Source organism: Muscardinus avellanarius (genome assembly GCF_963383645.1).
Source record: "Muscardinus avellanarius genome assembly, chromosome: 1".
NCBI classification, from domain to species: domain Eukaryota; kingdom Metazoa; phylum Chordata; class Mammalia; order Rodentia; family Gliridae; genus Muscardinus; species Muscardinus avellanarius.
Genome location: NC_137786.1, coordinates 111,002,081 through 111,025,533, shown reverse-complemented (window position 1 = coordinate 111,025,533; position 23,453 = coordinate 111,002,081). Strand labels below are relative to the sequence as shown.

The following is a 23,453-nucleotide window of genomic DNA, read 5'->3' as shown; positions in this document are numbered from 1 at the left end:
TCTAATCTCTGAATAAGGAGGCTTTTTTTTTTTTAATGGGAATAAGGAGAAAGAGGGCTAGGGCAGGACAGTGGGCAGCTTTGCTTGAGATGGCCAGGTGTGGTGGCGCACACTTATAATCCCTGCACTTGGGAGGCAGAGACAGGAGGATTACGCAGGTTCAAAGCCAGCCATGCTGTCTTTGGAGACCCTGTTTCCAAATAAAAATAGAAAAATAGGTCTGGGAATGTAGCTTGTAGGTAGAAGGGCTTCCCAGAATCCCAGTACCACACACACACACACAAAAAAAAAAAAAAGAGTTCTGAAATGAAGCCAGGCGTAGTGGCGCATGCCTGTAATCCCAGCAGAGTCTGAGACTGGAGGATCACAGTTTGTGGACAGCCTCAGCTACTTAGTGAGGCCCTCTGCAACTCAGTGTGACCCTGTTTCAAAATAAAGAATAAAAAATAGGGCAGGGGGTATAGCTCAGAGGTCGAATGCCCCTGGTTTCCATCCCCAGACCCGCAAAAAAACAAAAACAAAACAAAACAAAAAGTTTCTGAGATGAAATACTTCCTGCAAGGTACAACAGAAAGGGCACTGGGATTTCCTGAGCAGAAACCAGCAGTCACAACAAAGGGCCATGCAGGCCAGTGGGAATGGGGACTGTACAGGTGAAAGGCAATCAGAAAGTCCCTAGAACTCTAAGGGAAGGCAAGCACCCACACCACCAGCAGAGACCTGGTAAAGGACACTAAAGGACGACAAGCTATTCTTAGTAACTAGCCACTGCGACAATTCTTGTTTCAGGTCCAGGTGCTTGAGAGGGTGATGGTACTGCTGCTCAGAGAAACATGTGGAAGGAAAGAAAGACATGTGCTTGCTTTCAGATACCTTAAACTTGAAGCAATGTTAAACCTGGAGAAAACTGCCCCCACAAACAGCCCCTGCTGATCTGTAGCCCAGCTCACAGAACGAACCTCAGGGACCTCATTTCCCCCATCACATGAGAGGTAGGATGGGCTTCTCCCAATCCTTGACCCATGGCACCTGCTAACCCTTCCTTTAGCACCTTCTCTCACAGAACCTACCAAATCTTCAAGGACCAACTCAAAACTCCCCTTCCTCAGGAGGCCATCCTGGATGACATCTCCTTTGGCTTATTAGTACTTCACAGTTTAGTCCCAATTAACATGGCAGTTTGAAAAAAATCAGCCACCTTGTAAAATCTAGATGCACCACCTCCCCAGCAAAACTGGGAGCTCTGTAGGCAGAGGTAGACCATGCACTCCTGGTACAACTTCTTCCTGTACCTGGGGCTGATGCTGCCAGCCCCTCCACGGCTGCCAACTCAAGCACCTCGCTGAGCTCACTAAGCCCAACAGAACCATGGTGAGCGTCACAGACAGGGTATTTGAAGTCGGTTTGATGAACAATATGGCAAAGACCACAATTCTACCCTGCTGGTGAAGAGCACACAAGCAAACAGATTCATTAGCAATATTTGCTGCTGGATTGATTTTAATGATACAATTAAATATCCTCTGACTGCTCAACAGTGATACCTGGGTTACTCCCAAACAAGCACAGCTTTGTCTGTGTCAACTGGTGACTGTTCCCTTTCTCAGGGAAGCATGGTGAAATCCACTTAAGGAAGGAAAGTGATCCAACAGGTAGTCTTTGAAAAACAAGGTCTCTCCTGAAAAGCAAAAGAACACACACAAAAAAACTTTCTGTTTCACAGTAAGATCTAAAAATGTTGCTGCAGGAACCAGGGGTGTGAGTCTGACACTTACTGTGACATGACCCAGTGTGACCACAAGCAAGCCCCTGGTCTCAGCCTGGCTCAGTGTCATCGTGTATAATTCCAAGAATGAATTAGAACAGAAGGGAAATATGACAGCAATTAGCTGTGACACAGAGAACAGGATGTCACTGCCCAGGGGCACTCTATCTCTGAGCTGTGCCCTCCAGCCCCTTTTCTATTTTTCATTTTGAAACAGAGTCTCACTAAGTTGCTAAAGCTGTCCTCAAACCTGTGATTCTTCCTGTCTCAGCCTCCCAAGGACACAGAGCTGGTAGTGGTGCCATATCCCTGTAATCCCAGTGACTTAGGAGGCTGAAGTAGGACTGCAAGTTTGAGGCCAGCCTAGGCAATAGGAAGAGATCCTGTCTCAAAATAAAAATGGCTGGGGGGTGTAGCTTAGTGGTAGAGGATCCCTAGGCTCAATTCCTAATACCACAGAAAAAGAAACAAAGAAAGAACACAGAAGCCTAAGAACCAGGGAAAAAGAACCTCACCCATTGTCCACCAAGTCCCTCCTGAGGACAGTCAGCAACTGGCCACTACCTGGCCACTGGAAGGCGATGCCGCCCGGTACCACTGCTGAGAAGCAGTGGCTAGGGACAGGGCTGCTGCACAAGCTCCCAGCCTCTAAGTTCTGAAACATCTGAATACAAGCGTCTTTGTCACAGCTTTAATGCACCAAAACTCAGGAGTGAAACCTGTGCAAACCTGAAAACTACTAATAACAGCTATATTGGAGCAGCGGGCAGGCCTCCTAAAGACGACCAGAAACAGAGCCAGGTATGGTGGTGCACAACTGTACTTGAGATTCACAGCCAGCCTCAGCAACAACTTGCTGAGCTTCTGTTTTTAGAAAAATAAAAAGGGTTTGGGGGGGGGGGTAACTTGGAGATAGAATACCCCTGGGCTTAATCTCCAACAACAGAAAAGAATAAGACCAAAATATGTGTGTGTGTGTGTGTGTGTGTGTGTGTGTGTGTGTGTGTTGCTAGGGATGGAACTCAGGGGCTTCTCTGGGGTACAGCGCCCCAGAGCTATTATTTTCTTTTTTTTATTTAAACTCTAAGTTGCAGAGAGCCTCACTAAGTGGCTGAAGCTGGCTATGAACCTGTGATCCTCCTGTCTCAGCCTCCCAAGTACTGGATTACAAGCAGACACCACCACACCTGGCTTACTTTTTATTATTTAAGGTCACCTTCCAATTATTTTCTGCAATTATTGAACTGGAAGACCATTGTTGTTAATTCATATTCAGCCTATTTAAGCAGTACCAGCAATGCAGGCTGAAAACAAATACCTCAGAATTTCCTAACTCTTGAGTGCTATTTTCTTGTCAGTTAAATTTAAAGCAACCCATTTGTGACTTTATACCAAGTTAATCTCATCTAAAGTATTTCACAAGCCCTAATATGTACACTAAGATTTTATACTAAAGAAAGCAATTTACATAAATGAAATTTATGTCAATGTATTTCATGACAAATTTTTTATTTTATAATAATATGATACTTATACGATAACATCTGTTGATATTCACAGTCTAAACCTGGCAAAGATTTAAACTCAACATTTTCCATGCATCATGTACATTATCTGTGAAAAGCAATAAAAAACTCAATGAACGCATTAATCATACCAATATCATCTGCAAAGCATAAATCTGAAATACCTTTCACGTCAGCTCAAACTGCTTTTTTATTTTTTACACACCTGATTTTATGCCATCTGTTAAGGGCAAGACAAAGACTGTTGAGGAAATTATATTTCTTGGCAGTTTCACTTTTACAAAATACTCAGGCTAAGTTCTGTAAACAGAAGATTTACTATACAACTAAGAAAAATTGATGCAGTTAAAAGTCCATTTTTATTAAAGGACTGTATAATGACCACAGCACTTTCGCACGGCAGCGTGGAGTCACATCTGCGTTGCTAGCGCCTGTTCTACGTTTCTCTTCATCTATCGTGTGTGCTTTTTACAGATGCACATCAGGTTTAAACCCGCTGTATAACACAAATAGCAGAAGCAAAAATCCAAACGATGGCATCTTCGCTCTAATCTCCCTACCCTGGTGGACACCAACACTGATGGTTTAGCCACCAGCTGACAACATCAACACATCCTGCTCGGTGCTCCTGGAACTCGGGAAGAATCCAAAGAACTGCAACATGACTACCACACAAATATTTTTATGAGCTTCTCGGATTTGAGGTAATGTTTGCTAAAACATGCCTGTCTCCATTCCAAGGAAAACTATGCACACTTTTGCAGATTTCTAGTCGGCAGTAGCTACAAAGCCCACCAGTGAGCACATATTAAGTGTAAGCTACTGTTTGTGATAAGCACACAAGTTTTCACTTTACCTGGTCTCAGACACACAGAAATTAGCCTATACCTTAAAGCAACTGATACTTTCTAACTTGCATGGTGCCCAAGCCTTGGACATATTCTCCATGCGAGTGCTTCCATCCCCTCAACAGGTGAAAGATTATTTTCAAGATTGCTCACATGTACTGCTCACTCATAGCCCTGATGTGCAAAGAATAATAATATTCGAACTCACACATTCACAATGAGAATAGCTGAGACCTCCACTCAAATCCTGCAGAGAACTGCAGAGATCTTCACGAACCGCTCTCTTTCTTCATCCAGCCTCTGGCTTCACTACGAATTTCAAAATGTTAACCATAAGCCTATTATCAAATCAAACTCCTCCATAAAACATTTTCATAAAGTCAGTCCACAATAGGAATTTTCAAGTGCTCTATGCAAGAGTCTCTCTGGTACAGGAAGAGAAATACTTTACCGATTCCACTCCTGCGTGGCACTACAGCTGCTAGGTACCCAGAACACCAGGGCAGCCGCTGTGGGCTGGCACACAGGAGGCTCCAAGAGTGTCTCCGTGACAGTAGTCATGAATGTGGGTGTGATGAACAAGCCAGAGAACAAAGAAAGCTTGAAACGTGCCTTGCAAAAGGTCCTATCCTGCCAGGCGTGGTGGCGCACGCCTGTAATCCCCGCGCTTGGGAGGCGGGGGCAGGAGGATCGCGCAGGTTCAAAGCCAGCCGCGCTGACTTGACCCTGTTTCCAAACAAAAATATAAAAAATGGACCTGGGAGTGTAGCCCGGAGATAGAAGGGTTTCCAGGAACCCCAGTACCACCAAAAATAAAAAGGTACTATACTTAGATGAGCTAGTAGATCAAACCACGTGAAAGTGCCCCTTTGAAGGGGAAAGATGATTGGGTACCAACCAGTTACTTCATATGACTCAATCTCAGACAACAAGACCCCTGGCTGGCATGCCCCTAAGAAAGCAAGACAAGGCCCAGGAGCTCCTCTTGGAACACAGGCAACTTCAGTTCCTTCTCACAAAGCTTGGGCCTTCTCTGCTACCTGCAGGAAACTCCTTGTGGCCTCCACCCAGTCCTTCATCCATCCAAAAGGTACAGAACCAAACCCAGAGCCCAGCCACTGCTGCTTACCTCTTCCTACCACTCAGCTTGCTTGCATGTTGAACAAGACGGTCCCAGGAATTGAGGAACAAGGGAATGGGGCACCCTACTCGGGGAAAAGAGGGGGGCCACTTGGCCAGGCCAGGCTCCTGCCCTAGAGGGCTCTACTTGCTGGCATCTGAAGGAACTGTTTCCTGATTTCCAAAGCCCCACCTCCTGCACCTACTTCCAAAGCTTCAAATGTCCTGATTTTACATGACAATACATCACAAAATTTGCCTTTATAGAACGCTCACATCCACATTTCTAATATTTTGTTCTTTCAATGCAGACACCCTGCAGATGCCAGACACCCAAAAATACGTTTATATGTCATTTACAGACCTCTTCCTCCTTACATGTAAACGAACAGAAGAGCAACACTCCTTTACAAATGCCAACCCCACCCTGTCTGAGCCCAAGCACTCTGAGTATAGAAACTCCCCGCGCTGAGTCCCAGCACGGCCAAGCCATCTACTGACAAAGACTCACTGTCTGGCACCAGCACACCGCCATCAGCCCATATGCACTGCAGGCATGTGCACCACTGCCAAGGCAGAGGCTGACAGCCACTGACACCACGGCCCCTTCACCTGCCTATGCTGAGGGAATCCGCTGGGAATTTTCTTACTTACAGCCTCAGATTTGTATACATCTGAGGTATCAAATGGATCTGGGATATTTGAAACCAACTACATCTTGGAATAAAACCTCTGAGAGAAAAGAAAATCAAATGTGTTTAACTGGGGTTTTGTTTTGTATGTTGCTTTTGTGGTACTACAGACTCAACCCAGGGGCATTTTACCTCTGACCTACACTCCAGCCCTATTTTTTTTATTTTGAAACAGGGTCTCACTAAATTTCTGAGGTTGACCATGAACATGTGATTCTCCTTTCTCAGCTTCCCAAGTACTAGGATTATAGGCATGCATTTGCTGGCTATTTATTATTATAATAAAACCTGAAAACGCACACAGCTTTGAAAAATAGGTTCCCAGGGTCACTGAAAATGTTCCTAAAATACACAGTTCATTTTCCATAGTAATAAAAGAAATAGAGATTTAAAAAAAAAAAACTGTCATAGCCGGACATGGTGGTGCACGCTTGTAATCCCCATGCTTGGGAGGCTGAGACAGGAGGATCGCGCAGGTTCAAAGCCAGCCTTGGCTGGTTTAAGAGAAGGAGATCCTGTTTCCAAATAAAATATAAAATAGGTGTGGAAGTGTAGCCCCGAGGTAGAAGGCCCCTGGATTCCATCCCCAGTACCACCAAAAAAAAAAAAAAAAAAAAAAAAAAAACTGTCATACCAGTTCATAGAAACTACATACACAAACCATTTAATAATTATAACCTGGACATGGTGGTGCATACTTGGAAGGCTGACAGGAGGTTTGCAGGTTCACAACCAACCTCAGCAACTTAGTAAAGCCTTCCACAACTTAGTGAGACCCTGTTTAAAATAAAGAATAAGCTAAGTGTGATGGAACACACTTGTAATTCCAGGACTGGGGAGGCCGATCCAGAAGAATCACAGGTTTGCAGACAGCCTTAGCTACTCAGTGAGACCCTCCACAATTTAGTGAGACCTTGTTTCAAAATAAAGAATAAAAAGTAGGGCTGGTGGTATAAGCCAGAGGTAGAATGCCCCTGGGTTCAATCCCAAATACCACAAAAATTAATTAATTAATTAAAATAAAATAGGGCTGTGCGGGGTAGCTCAAAAGTAGAATGCCCCTGGGCTAAATCCCCATTACCAAAAAAATCCCCATTACCAAATGTAATCCTACTCCTGATGATTTTACTGTAGGCAAAATAAAAGGTCTATAAAGAACTGAAAATTTTCATAACCTATTGAACAACAAAAACAGAATGTATTTTTCTACTTATATGTTCAACAAAGATTTTTGTGTGTGTGTGTGTGGGTCTGGGGATGGAACCCAGGGGCATTTGACCTCCGACCTACACCCCCTGCCCTATTTTTTTTTATTCTTTATTTTGAAACCAGGTCTCACTGAGTTGCAGACGGCCTCACTAAGTAGCTGAGACTGTCCACAAAATGAGATCCTCCAGTCTCAGCCTCCTGGATGCTGGGAATACAAGCGTGCGCCACCACACCCAGCTAAGATTTTTTTTTTTAAATGGGTCTGGGGATGGAACCCAGGGGCATTCGACCTCCGAGTTATACCCCCTGTCCTTGAAAAAGGGTCTCACTAAGTAGCTGAGGCTGTCCGAGAACCCTAATCCTCCGGTCTCAGCCTCCCAAATGCTGGGATTACAAGCATGCGCCACCACACTTGGCCAAGTTTTTTGTTTTGTTTTGTTTTTAATAGGCTAGGTACTCTTCGCAATTCTGTGAGACCTGTTTCAAAAAATAAAAGAAAGCCAGGCGTGGTGGCGCACGCTTGTAATCCCAGCATTCGGGAGGCTGAGACCCAAGGATTGCAGTTTGTGGACAGCCTCAGCTACTTAGTGAGGCCCTCTGCAACTCAGTGTTTATCATTTGCAAAACAAAGAATAAAAAACAGGGCAGGGGGTGTAGCTCAGAGGTCAAATGCTCCTGGGTTCCATCCCCAAACCTGCAAAAATAAATAAATAAATAAATAAAAGAATAAAAAAATAGAACCGGGGGTGTAGCTCAGGGTAGAATCCCCCTGGGTTCCATCCCCAGTACCACGAAAGAAAGAAAGAAAGAAAGAAAGAAAGAAAGAAAGAAAGAAAGAAAGAAAGAAAGAAAGAAAGAAAGAAAGAGAAAGAGAGAGAAGAAACCCAAAGCCTTGCACATGCTAGGCAAGTGCTCTCCACTGCGTTACACATAAGCGAGTCTTGATGTCTGCCTGAAACTGTATGAGGAATCTCACATCGTGTCCACCTCCACTGCTACCACCATGGTTTCCCATCACCTCCTGCCTGGGCTCCTATAATAGGGTCCCACACAGCTTGCCTGTCTCCGCTCTTGCCCACCTACTGCCTATTCTCAACAGAAGCTAAGCTAAATGACTTTTTTTTTTTTTTTTTTTTGCAGTACTGGAGATGAAACCCAGGGGCACTGTGCCTCCAAGCTACACCCCCAGCCCTATTTTTTAATCTTTCTTTCTTTTTTTCTTCTTTTTTTTTTTTTTGGTGGTACTGGGGTTCCTGGAAACCCTTCTACCTCCGGGCTACACTCCCAGACCTAATTTATATTTTATTTGGAAACGGGGTCTCTTAAACCAGCGCGGCTGGCTTCAAACCTCCGTGATCCTCCTGTCTCCGCCTCCCAAGCACGGGGATTACAAGCGTGCGCCACCATGCCCAGCAATAATGACATTTTTTTTTACGCAAAATGCACCCAACAGCTTTCTTCCACAGAATAAAATCCAAAGTCCTCACTAAGCCGACAGGCCCCAGTGGCCTTCCTTCTCCCCTCTGGACTCTGGCCTTCCAGCTGCCTGCCCAAGCACATCAAGCTGGTCCTGCTTCAGGAACTCTGCCAGCTGTTCTCTTCACTGGGCTCTCTCCCCCGCTCCTCATACACTGAGCTCCTGTGCATTACTCAGGCTCAGGGAGCCCTCCCCAGAGGCTACTCCAGACCATGAAAGCATGCTTCCCCCTTCACCTTTTACTTCAATCTTCTTCCTGTCACTCATCATGAAGTAATGTCATGCCATTATCCATCCATCTGTTTATTGTCTATCTTCTACACTGGAGCAAGAGCTACGTGCACTTAAAATAGCACCTAGGCCAGGAGTGGTGGCGCACGCTTATAATCCCCACGACGCTTGGGAGGCTGAGACAGGAGGATCACGCAGGTTTGAAGCCAGCCTCAGCTGGCTTAAGAGACCCTGTTTCCAAATAAAATATAAAATAGGTCTGGGGTGTAGCCCCGAGGTAGAAGGCCCCAGGTTTCATCCCCAGTACCACTAAAAAATTAAAAATTAAAATAGCACCTAGTACAGAGAAGAAACTTAACAAATATTTGGTGAATTAATGAATATTATGCTTATGATAAAATTAAACTAAATTTTCTTTAAATTAACTATGCCTATAAGCTGGGCATGATGGCGCACGCTTGTACTCCCAGCATTCAGAAGGCTGACCCAAGAGGATCGCGGTTCGCGGCCAGCCTCATCTACTTAGTGAGGCCCTTTGAAATCAGTGAGACCCTGTTTCAAAATAAAGAATAAAAAACAGGGCTGGGGGTATTGCTTGGAGGTAGAATGCCCCTGGGTTCCATCTTCAGTTCTGCAAAAATTAATTAATTAATTAATTGTACCTATACTTAGGAGGTTGAGATAGGAGAACTACTGATTGGAGGCCAGCCTCAGAAACTTAGTGAGGCCCTCAGCAACTTAGCAAGACCCTGTCTCAAAATTTAAAAAAAAATAAGGGCTCAGGGAACAGCTTAAAGGCAGGATGCCCCTGGGTTCAATCCCCACTACCAATAAATATTATATATGTGTATATATACATATACATATACATATACATATACATATACATATACATGAAGACTAGAATAGAAAAAATAAAATTGTAATGGGAAATTTATTTAATTTATATAATCCTATTTTAATGTTATATTGTTACCACAATTTAGAAAATGGCTTTTCTTGAGCTGGGCATGATGGTTGCAGTTTGCAGACAGCCTTAGCTACTTAGAGAGGCTCTCCGCAACTTAGTGAGACCCTGTTTCAAAATAAAGAATAAAAAAATAGGGCGGGGGTGTAGCTCAGAGGTAGAATGCCCCTGGGTTCAATCCACAGTACCACACACACACAAAAAAAGACTTTTCTAAAAGATGAGTGAGGATCTGTCAGTACCAGGGAATAAGCAGCTCCTAGTGTCAGGAAGCTGACCTAAGGCTGTTAACAACCAGGCCTTGGGCTCTCCTGTTGAATAGAATATCAACAGCAGAGTCACTCTGTAACCATGATGGATTAGAACAAAATTAGATGACTCTGGCCAGGTATGGTGGTGTACGCTTGTAATCTCAGTACTTGGGAGGCTGAGACAGGAGGATTGCAGGTTTGCAGCCAGTTTCAGCTACTTAGTGAGACCCTCCACAATTTAGTGAGATCCTGTTTCAAAATAAGGAATTAAAAAAAAAAATAGGACTGGGAGTATAGTTCAGAGGTAGAATGCCCCTGGGCTCAATCCCCAGTACTGAAAAAAAAAAAAAAATAGACCACTTTGTAATGATATCTGAAGATACACAAAACATGAACAGTATCCAAGCCATAAAATACCAACCATCCCTTCTTCCCAGCTAATGAGCCGCAACTTCTTCTCCATTTTCAGTTTTGGTTTCAGCTTAGTCGGCTCTCCCTATGGGTAAGATGTATGAACATGCTGACTCACAGAACTGTCCATTTAATGACAGCACCTCATTCGGAGCGAAGCCCTGATTCCTTGAAGACTCTCCAAGATCACTTAGCACAAGCCCATATGCTTTTTTTTTGGCCTGAAGATTAAACCCAGGGCCACTCTACCTCCACACCACACCCCAACTCTTTTTATTTATTTTGAAACAGCATCTAAGTTGCTGAGGGTCTTGCTAAATTGCTGAGACTGGCCTTGAACCCGAGATCCTCCCGTCTCAGCCTTCCAAGCACTGGGATGACAGGTGTGTGCCACCGCACTGGGCTGCACAAACCCAAATCTTCTCACAGCTTTCCTGAAATGCCCCATAGTTCCTATGGGGTGGGCTCTCCCTCATGAAAGAAGCAATAAGCCCCACTTGTGCTCCTGGCTGTCTTTGACAGTGTCATGGCATCAGTGCCATTCCAGAAAGAAGTCAGAGAAGCCTGCAAGAAAACTAACCCCAACATATAATCTCAGTGCCGCTTCTCTGAACACATTCCTGACACCAGCTGATTTTCTTAGCATCTGCCTTTTTCCTAAAGGCTGGGTGAAAGGGGGAAAGCCTGGTTAATGAAATGTCCTAGTGAATAATGGTACAGTAAATCAAGGAAGCCCTGGGCAGCTCCGCTTCCCCACATTTCTGAAAGTTGCCCCAAGCGCAAGGTTGGAGTGGTGCTAGAGGACTGACTCATGGGAAGGGCCTGAGGCAACACCAAGTACTTTAAGCCACATGTTCAAGCCCAATAAATTAGCTCAGGCTTAAAGAAGTCAAGCTGTACACATGTAAGAATTTTAATAAGCTTGGAAAATGCTACCTAGAGCTTATGCACAAGCTTACTGTACCAATGGGATTCCCTGCCACCAGCCACAGAGTGCTAAGCCCCTGACAAGAGCTGTCGAGCACGTGGGGCAGCAGGGACAGGGAGTCTGCATGGTCCAGGTTCCTCAGGAGCTGGGGACTCACAGCCGATGGCTGGCAGCCAGATGGATGAAGAACAGAATAGGGCAGGCAGCTCAGTGGAGCCAACGGCATTTACTAAGAAAACACGCAGAGGCTTCTATGGTGGAAAGCTGGTCCTCACACACCCCTCTAGAAACTGGCGAACACTATAATCAATGTCTGCATTGATCAAATGCCTGTTTGTACCCAGAACTGTGCTAGATACAATAGAGAATTATTTAAGCAAACAGGGCCTCTGACTTCTAGTTGCTGACACCTAATATAAATAAAAACAATAAATCTGTCCAAAGGATTACCAAACTAACTAAACAAACATGAGATAGTCAGAAGCATTTACCTTATACAAATGCAGTGGAGTGGTAACTGAAGGGTAAGTCATGGGAGATGACTCTCTAAAGAGGGCGGGGCCCCAAATGAAACAGTTACCTTGTTAACTGGCTGAGTCTCCAAGAGGGAGGCCAGGTTTATGAAAAGCTTCAAGAGCCGGCTTGGGGAAAATGAGCCGACTGGGAAGACAGCAACTTGGGAGAAAACTCACAACTTGACCAGAAGAAGTAGAGGAAATCAGTCAAGCAGGTATATTTCTCAGGTTTTATATGAATAAAAATATAAAAGGTTCACACCCTCTTTTAATGTTATTTACCATTCCAAAAGAAATTAAAAATCCTAGCCAGGTGTGGTGCTGCATGCTTGTAATCCCAGCATTCAGGAGGCTGAGACCAGAGGACCCCGGTTCAAGGCCAGCCTCAGCTACTTAATGAGATCCTTTGCAACTCAGTGAGACCCTGCTTCAAAATAAAGAATAAAAAATAGGGCTGGGGCCGGGCGTGGTGGCGCACACTTGTAATCCCAGCACTTGGGAGGCTGAGACAGGAGGATCACACAGGTTCGAAGCCAGCCTAAACTACTTAGTGAGGTTCTCAGCAACTTAGTGAGACCCTGTTTCCAAATAAAGTATAAAATAGGTCTGGGAGTGTAGCCCGGAGGTAGGAAAGCCCCTGGGTTCCATCCCCAGTACCACACACACACACACAAAAATAATAATAATAAGGCTGGGGATGTAGCTCAGAGGTAGAATGCCCCTGGGTTTCATCCCCAATACCGCAAAAAATAATAATAAAAATAATAAAGAATAAGCCAGGCATGCTGGCACACACTTGTAATTCTAGCATTTAGGAGGCTGAGACAGGAGAATCCAGGTTTGTGGACAGCCTCAGCTACTACTTAGTGAAGCCCTTTGCAACTCAGTGAGACCCTGTTTCAAAATAAATAATAAGCTGGGTGTGGTGGCACATGCTTATAATCCCAGCATTCCGAAGGCTGAGACCTGAGGATTGAGGTTCACGGACAGCCTCAGCTACTTGGTGAGGCCCTCTACAACTCAATGAGACCCTGTTTCAAAATAAAGAATAAAAAATTGGGCAGGGGTGTAGCTCGGAGGTCAAATGCCTCTGAGTTCCATCCCCAGACTCACAAAAAATAAATAAATAAATAAATAAATAAATAAATATTAAAAAAAATAGGGCTGGGGGTGTAGCTCAGAGGTAGAATATTCCCAGTACTGTAAAATAAATAAATAATAAATAAATAATAAAAAAAATAGTTACAGCCTGACAAAAATAGACCGTGACATTGCAAGAATTTATAATTACCTGATTAAAACTTTTGAAGGAGAATTCCTTGTAGATGGCATCTCGCTCACTTAACTCTGACCATCCCGCTGCTTTAAGTTCAAGGATAACTTGCTTCTTCTCCTCAGCTGTCAACTGGACATTTGCTGACTATAAACAGAATACATTTCATATCTGAAAATGTAGCAGTTTACTTAAACTCTTTAAGTGAACTTATAACTCTTTACCTTAAAAAGAGATGTACAGCCTGGCGTGGTGGCGCATGCTTGTAATCCCAGCATTTGGGAGGCTGAGACAGGAGGATCACTGTTTGCAGACAGCCTGGGCTGCTTAGTGAGGCCCTTTGTGTGTGTGTTTGGTACTATGGATGGAACCCAGGGAACTTCTACCTCTGGGTTATACTCTCAGACCTATTTTATACTTTATTTGGAAACACGGTCTTACTAAATTGCTGAGAGCTCACTAAGTAGCTTCGAACCTGAGCGATCCTCCTGTCTTAGCTTCCCAAGTGCTGGGATTACAAATGTGCGCCACCACGCCTGGCTAGTGAGGCCGTTTGCAACTTAGTAAGACCTTGTTTCAAAATAAAGAATAAAAAAATTGGGCTGGGGGTGTAATTTAGATGCCCCTGGTTTCCATCCCCAGTACGGAGAGAGAAAGAGAGAGAGAGAAAGAGAAAGAGAGAGAGAGAGAGAGAGAGAGGTATAAAAAGACTTAATGGCAACAAATTCTAACCATCTTTCATTTCTTTGTTTTGAAAAGATAGACAAGTCAGTGTTCTATGCTGCACACCTATAATCTAGTACTTTGGAGGCTGAGGCAAGAGAATCTCAGGTTCACAACCAGCCTCAGCTACTTAGTGAGGCCCTCTGCAACTTGGTGATACCGTGTTTCCAAATAAAAATTGGGCTGGGTGTGTGGCTCAGGGGTAGAATGCCCCTGGGTTCAAACCCCACTACCAAAATAAATAAATAAATAAATAAATAAATAAATAAATAAATAAATAAGCAAGCCAGGTGTGGTGGCACACACTTGTAATCCCAGCTTTGGGAAGGCTGAGACAGGAGGATCACAGTTTGCAGACAACCTCAGCTACTTAGTGAGGCCCTTTGTAACTCAGTGAGACCCTGTTTCAAAATAAAGAATAAAAAAATAAGTCAAACGCCGGGCGTGGTGGCGCACGCTTGTAATCCCTGCGCTTGGGAGGCGGAGACAAGAAGATTGCGCAGGTTCGAAGCCAGCCGCGGGTACTGGCTTAGGAGACCCTGTTTCCAAATAAAAATGTAAAAATAGGTCTGGGAGTGTAGCCCGGAGGTAGAAGGGCTTCCAGGAACCCCAGTACCACCAAAAATAAAAAAATAAAAAAAAAAAATAAGTCAAGGGGCCGGGCATGTGGCGCACGCTTGTAATCCCCACGCTTGAGAGGCGGAGACAGGAGGATCGCGCTGGTTTGAAGCCCGCCTCGCTGGCTTAAGAGATCCTGTTTCCAAATAAAATATAAAAAATAGGTCTGGGAGTATAGCCCGGAGGTAGAAGGGCTTCCAAGAACCCCAGTACCACCAAAAAATAAATAAATAGATAAGTCAAGGAGTGTAGCTTGGAGGTAGAATGCCCCTGGGTTCCAACCACAGTAGTGCCAAAAAAAGAAAATAACAATAATAATAAAATAAAGAATAAAAAATAGGGCTGGGGACGTAACTTGGAAGTAGAATGACCCTATGTTCCACCCCCAGTATCATAAATAAATAAATACAAAAGTAAGCTAGCCCTGTCCTAAATAGGCTCCCTCCATGGTATGCTATCTCACACCCCTTACTGCTGCCTCAAACTTCACCTCTCAGCATCTCGGTTTATTACAGGTACAACTATGACTAAGCATTACCACCGGCCTTCTTAGTTTGCTGAATTCCAGAATGTAAGAAACTAAAGCAAAAACACCCTGCAAAGAAATCCGGCAAGTGCGCTGTCAGGGCTGCAACCCAGGGCTCTGAAACCCTGGCCTGCTGTCATTCAGACTGCCCCTGTCATCCTGGAATCCTCACCACCTATTTGCATGAGGTCTCTTGTCTTTGTTTATTGGTTTCTGGTGCTGAGGATTGAACTCCAGGTTATTTTACCTCTGCGCTCCAGCTCCAGCCTCCCACCCCACCCCCCCTTTTTTTTTAGGGTCTGGGGATGGATCCCAGGGGTATTCTAAATAGCTGAACACAGGGGCATACTAAGTAGCTGAGGCTGTCTGTAAACCACAATCCTCCTGTCTCAGCCTCCCAAAGTACTGGGATTACAAGTGTGTTCCACCACACCTGGCTTTGTTTTCTTTTTCTTTTTTTTAATTTCTTATTTATTTATTTATTTATTTATTGAAACAGGGTCTTAAACTGAGGTTGGTGGCACACGCTTGTAATCCCAGCATTTGGGAGGCTGAGACAGGAGGTTCACGGTTCGAGGACTGACTCAGCTACTACTTAGTGAGGCCCTGTTTCCAAATAAAGAATAAAAAAATAGGGCCGGGCACGCTTGTAATCCCGGCGCTTGGGAGGCGGAAGCAGGAGGATCGCGCTGGTTCGAAGCCAGCCTCGCTGGTTTAAGAGACCCTGTTTCCAAATAAAAATATAGGTCTGGGAGTGTAGCGTCCAGAAACCCCAGTACCACCAAAAAACAAAAACAAAACATAGGGCAGGGGGTGTAGCTCAGACGTCGTCCCGAGACCCGCAAAAAATACAAAATAAAAAGCCTAAAATTAGGACTGGCGGTGTAGCTCGGAGGTGGAATGCCCCTGGGTTCCATCCCCAGTACCGCACAAAAAAAAAAAAAAAAAAAAAACTATTAAGGAAATTTCAAACGTACTCTGGCAGTTTAAGGAAAAGAAATAGTGATTTTAATGCAGCACTTTTCCACGAGGTGGTGCTGCAGGCTAAAGTTTTCCCTCGAATTTATTTACTCCAAACTATTCATTCCTAAACCAGGAAAACTGGCTGAAAATCCCCGAAGGTGGAAAGAAACCCGAAGTGTGGCCCCCACCCGGCCCTGCTCAATCGCCCCAGCGCCCGCCCGCCGCGCTCGGCCGCCCAGGGCTCCCAGGCCGCGGGGCCGCAGGAGGCCGGACCCCGCCCGCACTCACCTCGGCCGCCAGGGCCCGCCGCCCCGCGCGCCCCGCAGCCCACCGCCACGCCGCGCCCCATGGCCCGCGCCACGCCGCCATGCCGCCGCCCGCCCGCCCGCCGCGAGACCGGCCTCCGCCGCCCCGGCCTCCGCCTCCGCCTCCGCCCCCCTCCCCCGCTCGGCCCCGCCGCCTCCGCCCCTCCCCCACCCCGCCCCACCCCCGCCCCCGGTTTAACCCCCAGGATCCTCCCCACCCAAAAGAAACAACCCCTAGTAAATAATAATATATCTAGTGTCTGACAAAAAGAAAAACAAAAACATCCTCTTAGGTCAGCACACACACACACACAGTACTGGGAACTGAACCCAGGAGTATTCTATCTTTGGGTAGAATTATACCCCAGTCCTCTTTTATTTTTTATTTTGTAACAGGGTCTCCCTCCATTGCTGAGGCTGGCCTCAAACCTGGGGTCCTGTCTCAGCCACTGAAGTACTAGGATTACAAGATGCACCACCACATCTGGTTCCTGTATTATAGACTTTAAATGTATAAATATGTCTACAATGTAGCTGGCAGGTGCACGTTTTTTATTTCAGTCCTTGGGAGGCTGAGATAGGAGGATCATGGGGTTCGTGGCCAGCCTCAGCTACTTAGTGAGGCCCTCTGCAACTTCGTGAGACCCTGTTTCAAAATGAAGAATAAAATTGGGCTGGAGGTTTGGTTCAGAGGTAAAATACCCATGGGCTCCATCCTCGGTATTGCAAATAAATAAATAAATAAATAAATAAATAAATAGCAGAAGGATTGCAGATTTGAGACCAGCCTCAACAACCTAACAAGACTCTCAGCAACCTTGCAAGACCCTGCTTCAAAATTTAAAAAAGAAGCCGGGCGTGGTGGCGCACGCTTGTAATCCCCGCTTAGGAGGCTGAGACAGGAGAATCGCACAGGTTCGAAGCCAGCCTCAGCTACTTAGTGAGGCTCTCAGCAACTTAGTGAGACCCTGTTTCCAAATAAAAAATATAAAATAGGTCTGGGAGTATAGCCCAGAGCTAGAAAGCCTCTGGGTTCCACCCCAGTACCACCAAAAATAAAAATAAAAATAAACAAAATTCAAAAAAGACTGGAGGTGTAGTTCCAAAATAGAATGCCCCTGAATTTGATCTGCAGTCACACACACACACACACACCCCTAACACATTCCCCTTCAATGTCCTCACCCTGCCATGTCTTTGAGAGAATGTATTTTCTTTCTCTCAAAATCAGTCTATGCAGCTGGGCATTGTAGAGCTGGTTTGTAATCCCAGCATTCGGGAGGCTGAGACAGAAGGATTGTGCAGGTTCAAAGCCAGCCTCAGCTACTTAGGCCCTTTGCAACTCAGACCCTGTTTCCAAAACAAAAAAAAATCAATCTATGCTTCACTGTGAGCTGTCCTTAGACTCCTTTCTGTGATGCCAAAGGTCCTCGGCCTTAGTTGAGGTCCACCTCCCTTTGGGAACCTCCTCAGGACCTCATTCCAGTGACAGTCTGGGAATTTTTATGATCCTTAGGCTGATGGTGGTCTCCATTGTCCAATCAATTAGATAAGCTGGAAAGACTCTAAATTATAGACTTTTCAAGAAATTGTATACTGTATCTCTCTCTGCTTAATTGATTTATTGGTGGAATAATTAATTATCATGAGAGTAAATTTCCAGTAACTTTATGATAATGGGGATGGAACACAGGGGCATTGTACCTATGAGCTACACCCCCAGTCCTGTTTTTTTTGGGGTTTTTTTGTTTTTTTTTTTTAGTCTTTGTGTGTGTGTGTGTGGGATACCGGGATGGAACATGTAACGTTGAAATTGAGCTGGGGGGGTCGCGGAGGAGGTAAACACCAGCCTAATTATCAAAAGCTGCTTTAATAAACTGGCACCTGCAGGCGGGTCTGCTGACCGTGGGAGAAGTGACAGATGAGCCTTGTGGCCAGCAGAGTCAAGCGGGAGAGTGGAAGTACCCTGATATTTAAAGCGGGAGGTTTAGGGTGCAGCTGGCGGTGTGGGACTACCGATTCTCTCACAACATCCCAAGTCTCACAATGCCTGGAGTCTGTCTCGCAATGTTTGGAGTCTCGGGATATCTCTGCTTCTGGGTTCTGCCTCCTGTCCCCGCTGCGGGGTCCTGTGGGGGAAGGGAGGGACCTGACCTATCAGAACCCAGGGGCATTCTACCTCTGAGCTACACCCCCTGCCTTATTTTTTATTCTTTATTATGAAACAGGGTCTCACTGAGTTGCAAAGAGCCTCACTAAGTAGCTGAGGCTGTCAGCAAAACACGATCCTCCTGTCTCAGCCTCCCGAATGCTGGGATTACAAGTGTGTGCCACCATGCCTGGCTTTTTTTAGTCTTTTATTTACTTTTATTTATTTATTTTTTAATTTTTTTTTTTTTTTTTTTTTTTGCGGGTCTGGGGATGGGACCCAGGGGCATTTGACCTCCGGGCTACACCCCCTGCCCTATTTTTTATTCTTTATTTTGAAACCGGGTCTCACTGAGTTGCAGAGGGCCTCACTAAGTAGCTGAGGCTGTCCGCGAACCGCAATCCTCCAGGTCTCAGGCTCCCGAATGCTGGGATTACAAGCGTGCGCCACCACGCCCGGCTCTTAATTTTATTTATATATATATATATTTTTTTTTTAATTTTTTTTTTTGGTGGTAGTGGGGATGAACCCTTCTACCTCTGGGCTACACTCCAGACCTATTTTATATTTTATTTGGAATCAGGGTCTCTTAAACCAGTGAGGCTGGCTTCAAATCTGCGGATCCTTCTGTCTCCGCCTACCAAGTGTGGGGATTACAAGCGTGTGCCACCACGCCCGGTTTATTTAAATTTGAAACAGGTCTCACTGAGTTGCAAAGGGCCTCACTAAGTAGCTGAGGCTGGCCTGGAACCATGATCCTCCTGTCTCAGCCTCCCAAATGCTGGGATTACAAGAATGTGCCATCACGTCCAGCTTCCAGTAACTTTAAAATTGTGAGGGAAGCTGGGTGTGAGGGTGCACACTTGCAATCTCAGTACTTGAGAGGCTAAGACAGGAAAGTGGCGGGTTTGAGGCCAATCTCAGGAATTTAGTGAAATATCCAGTAACCAAGCAAGACGGTTTCAAAATAATAAAAAGGGCTGCACATCTAGATTAGAGATAGAATGTCCCTGAGTTCAATCACCAATTAACTCCCTAAAAGAAGTGAGTGAAGATCTGTAGGCTTCCTAGAAGTGTGGGAGTGATGGGCCAGGGGTCTGGGTTGGAGTGCGGGGAGCGTAGCGCACGGCTTCCTGTTATATTTTCTTTGTCCTTCCTTTGTGTCTTTTTTCTATTTTTTTCATTTCTCTTATCCTACCTCAGTCTGGCCATGCCAGGCTCCCTCATGGGCAATGGGGTACAGAGCACGCTGGTGGGAGGATGTGGTGGTCAAGGGCAAGGGGAGACAAGCTGCAGGTGCTTGGGGGTCTCCCTCCCCATGGCTAACTACTGGAGGCAGGGAACAGTACCAGTTCATATCTGGACCCTGTAAGTCAGGTAGCCATGGGTTTGTTTTGGGGGTTTGGGTTTTTTTTTTTTTTTTTTTTTTTTTGGTGGTACTGGGGGTGGAATCCAGAGGCTTTCTACCTCTGGTATATTTTATTTGGAAACAGGGTCTCACTAAGTTGCTGAGAGCTTCACTAAGTAGCTGAGGCTGGCTTCAAATCTGTGCGATCCTCCTGTCTCAGCCTCCCAAGCGCGGGGATTACAAGCGTGCGCCACCACGCCCGGCTAGGTAGCCATGGGTTTGAATCTAAAGTTGTGCTTAGGCTCAACTATCTGCCTTGATAGTCTGAGAAGCTGGCCTAAGGTGGATTCTAAACTGATGTGTCCTTGAGCAGCACATGGAGGCAAGCTGGGGAGGTGAGGACAGACTTATACAAATTGTCTATTAGGTATCAGAGGTATAATTTTTACTAAGCTACATCCCCCCCCCCAGCATTTTTTATTTTGAAACAGGGTATCACTAAATTTCTGAGTCTGGCCTTGAATCCCAAATCTTCCTATTTCAACTTCCCAGGTACTGAGATTACAGGTGTGTGCCACTGCATCTGACGATTCTTTCTTTTATACATCATGTATGTGTTTGTTTATTGTGATGCTGGAGATTGAACCCAGGGACATTCTACTTTTAAGCTAAACCCCAGCCCTATTGTTGTTGTTGTTGTTTTTTTGGGGGGTGTTGTTGTTATTTATTTATTTATTTATTTATTTATTTATTTATTTATTTTGCAGGTCTTGGGATGGGACCCAGGGGCATTTGACCTCTGAGCTACACCCCCTGCCCTATTTTTTATTCTGTATTTTGAAACAGGGTCTCACTGAGTTGCAGAGGGCCTCACTAAGTAGCTGAAGCTGTCCACAAATCACAGTCCTCTGGTCTCAGCCTCCCAAATGCTGGGATTACAAGTGTGCGCCACCACACCCAGCTGTAGTTTTTATTTGGAAATAGGCACACTAAGTTACTGAGAGCCTTTCTACTTTTTTTTTTTTTTTTTGTGTGTGTGTGTGTGTGTGTGTGTGTGTGTGTGTGTGTGTTACTGGAGATGGACCCAGGGGCTTTCTACCACTGAGCTATACCCTCAGACCAATTTTTTTTTTTTTTTTTTTTTTTGGTACTGGCGTTCCTGGAAACCCTTCTACCTCTGGGCTACACTCCTAGACCTGCGCGATCCTCCTGTCTCTGACTCCCAAGCACGGGGATTACAAGCGTGTACCACCACGCCCATCTTTAAGACCTATTTATTATATATGTTTTATTTGGAAACAGGATCTCACCAAGCTGCTGAGAGCCTCACTAAGTAGCTGAGGCTGACCTTTAAACCATGTAATCCTCCTGGCTCCGCCTCCCAAGCGTGGGGATTACAAGCGTGCGCCACCATGCCCGGCGGCCCTTCTCTTTTTTGTGGTATTGGGGATTGAACTGAGATGCTCTACCTCTGATGATACTCTCAGCCTTTTTATTCTTTATTTTGAAACAGAGTCCCACTAAATTAGCATGTGCTGGCCTCAAACCTGAAATCCTCCTGTCTCCCAAGTATAAATCACCATGCCCAGCTCAAAATTTGCCCATTAAACATAGACTTAGTATAGGATTTTTTTTTTCAAAATAAGCAAACTGAGCCAGGTGTAATGGCTCACTCTTGTAATCCCAGTACTTGAGAGGCTGAGACAGGAGGATTTCAGGTTCACAGCCAGCCTCAGCTACTTAGTGAGGCCCTTTGCAACTTAGTGATACCCTGTTTCAAAAATAAAGAATGAGGCCGACTGGTGGCCCAGGCTTGTCATCCCCTCACTTGGGAGGCAGAGACATGAGGATCATGCAGGTTCAAAACCAGCTGTTCTGGTTTAAGAGACCCTGTTTCCAAATAAAAATATAAAATAGGTCTGGGAGTGTAGCCCGGAGGTAGAAGGGCTTCCAGGAACCCCAGTACCACCAAAATAAATAAATAAATAATGAAAAATAGGGCTGGCGGTGTAGCTCTGAGGTCAAATGCCCTTAGAATCCATCCTAGTACAGCAAAAAAAAAAAAAGAAAAAAAACTGAGCTGGGTGTGGTGCCGCACACCTCTATTTCCATTAGTTGGGAGGCTGAGACAGGAGGATCACAGGATTTAAGCCAGCCTCAGAAACTTAGTGAGACCCTTAGCCTCTAACTTAGACCCTGTTTCAAATTTTTTTTTAAAAAAGAGCTGGATGTGGTGGCACACACTTGTAATCCCAGCATTCAGGAGGCTGAGACAGGAGGATGGCAGTTCTCAGACAGCCTCAGCTACTTAGTGAGACCCTCCACAAGTTCGTGAGACACTGTTTCAAAATAAAGAATAAAAAATAGGGAAGGGGGTGTAACTTGGAAGTCGAATGCCCCGGGATTCCATCCCTAGACCCACAAATAAAATCTTTTTTAACTTAAAAAATAATTAAAAAAAAAAGCTGGCATGGTGGCACACACTTGTAATCTGAGCACTTGGGAGGCTGAGACAGGAGGATCACGGTTTGAGGACAGCCTGAGCTACCACTTAGTGAGGCCCTTTGCAACTCAGTGAGACCCTGTTTCAAAATAAAGAATTTAAAAAAGCTGGGCGTGGTGTTGCACACTTGTAATCCCAGCATTTTGGAGGCTGAGACAGGATATGGGTTTGTGGATAGTCTCAGCTACTTAGTGAGGCCCTTTGTAACTCAGTGAGACCCTGTTTCAAAATAAAGAATAAAAAAGTTGGGCTGAGGGGTGTAGCTTGGAGGTAGAATGCCCCCTGGGTTCCATCCCCAGTACCGCAAAAAAATTAATAATTAATAATAATAATAATAATAATAATAATAAAAGAGCCAGGTGTGGTGGTGCAGACCTGTAATCTCATTACTTGGGAGGCTGAGACAGGAGGATTGCAAGTTCAAACCCAGCCTCAAGGCCCTCTGCAACTTAGTGAGAGTCTCTACCACTTAGTGAGACCTTGTTTCAAAATAAAGAATAAAAATAGGGATGGTGTGTAACGCTGAAAATAGAGTTAGGGAGTTTGCGAAGGAGGCTAGCACCGACCAGGTTATTTTTTATTTATTTATTTTTATTTTATTTTTTGCGGGTCACTGCTGGGTGTAGAGCTGCTTCTTTTTTTTTTTTTTTTTGGTGGTACTGGGGTTCCTGGAAGCCCTTCTATACCTCCGGGCTATACTCCCACGGGCTACACTCCCAGACCTAGTTTTTTTAACTTTATGTGGAAACAGGGTCTCTTAAACCAGCGAGGCTGGCTCTGAACCAGCGCGATCCTCCTGTCTCTGCCTCCCAAGAGCGGGGATTACAAGCGTGCGCCACCACGCCCGGCATGTGGAGCTGCTTCTTTAGTCCCGGGTTGGGGACGTTATCGGTCAGCATGTTCCCTAAGGAGGTGCCTTTCCTGATGACTGCGGTCGATATGGGATGTGGAGCTTCCAAGACATGCCAAGAGCTTGTGCCACCTGTTGAGTAACCTTAGAAATAAAAGCTGGTCCATTATCAGACTGTAAGGAATTACAGAGTCCAAACCGAGGGATGAAGCCCAAGCATAGAACATTGGCCACCGTGCTGGCTGTCTCGTCCTTT

At 45.2% G+C, this 23,453-nt stretch overlaps 1 protein-coding gene across 1 annotated transcript in view; it reads right to left on the bottom strand.

The window, feature by feature from the left end:
- Positions 1 to 16,411, bottom strand: part of PCBD2 (pterin-4 alpha-carbinolamine dehydratase 2) — a gene marked incomplete at both ends in the record, with an annotated part of 65,948 nt that extends 49,537 nt beyond the window's left edge. The window contains 2 exons of the mRNA XM_080713333.1: positions 13,231 to 13,359; positions 16,331 to 16,411. Coding sequence (XP_080569459.1) covers positions 13,231 to 13,359; positions 16,331 to 16,411 — 210 coding nt within the window. The remainder of the gene's footprint in view (positions 1 to 13,230; positions 13,360 to 16,330) is intronic.
- Positions 16,412 to 23,453: the final 7,042 nt, after the last annotated feature.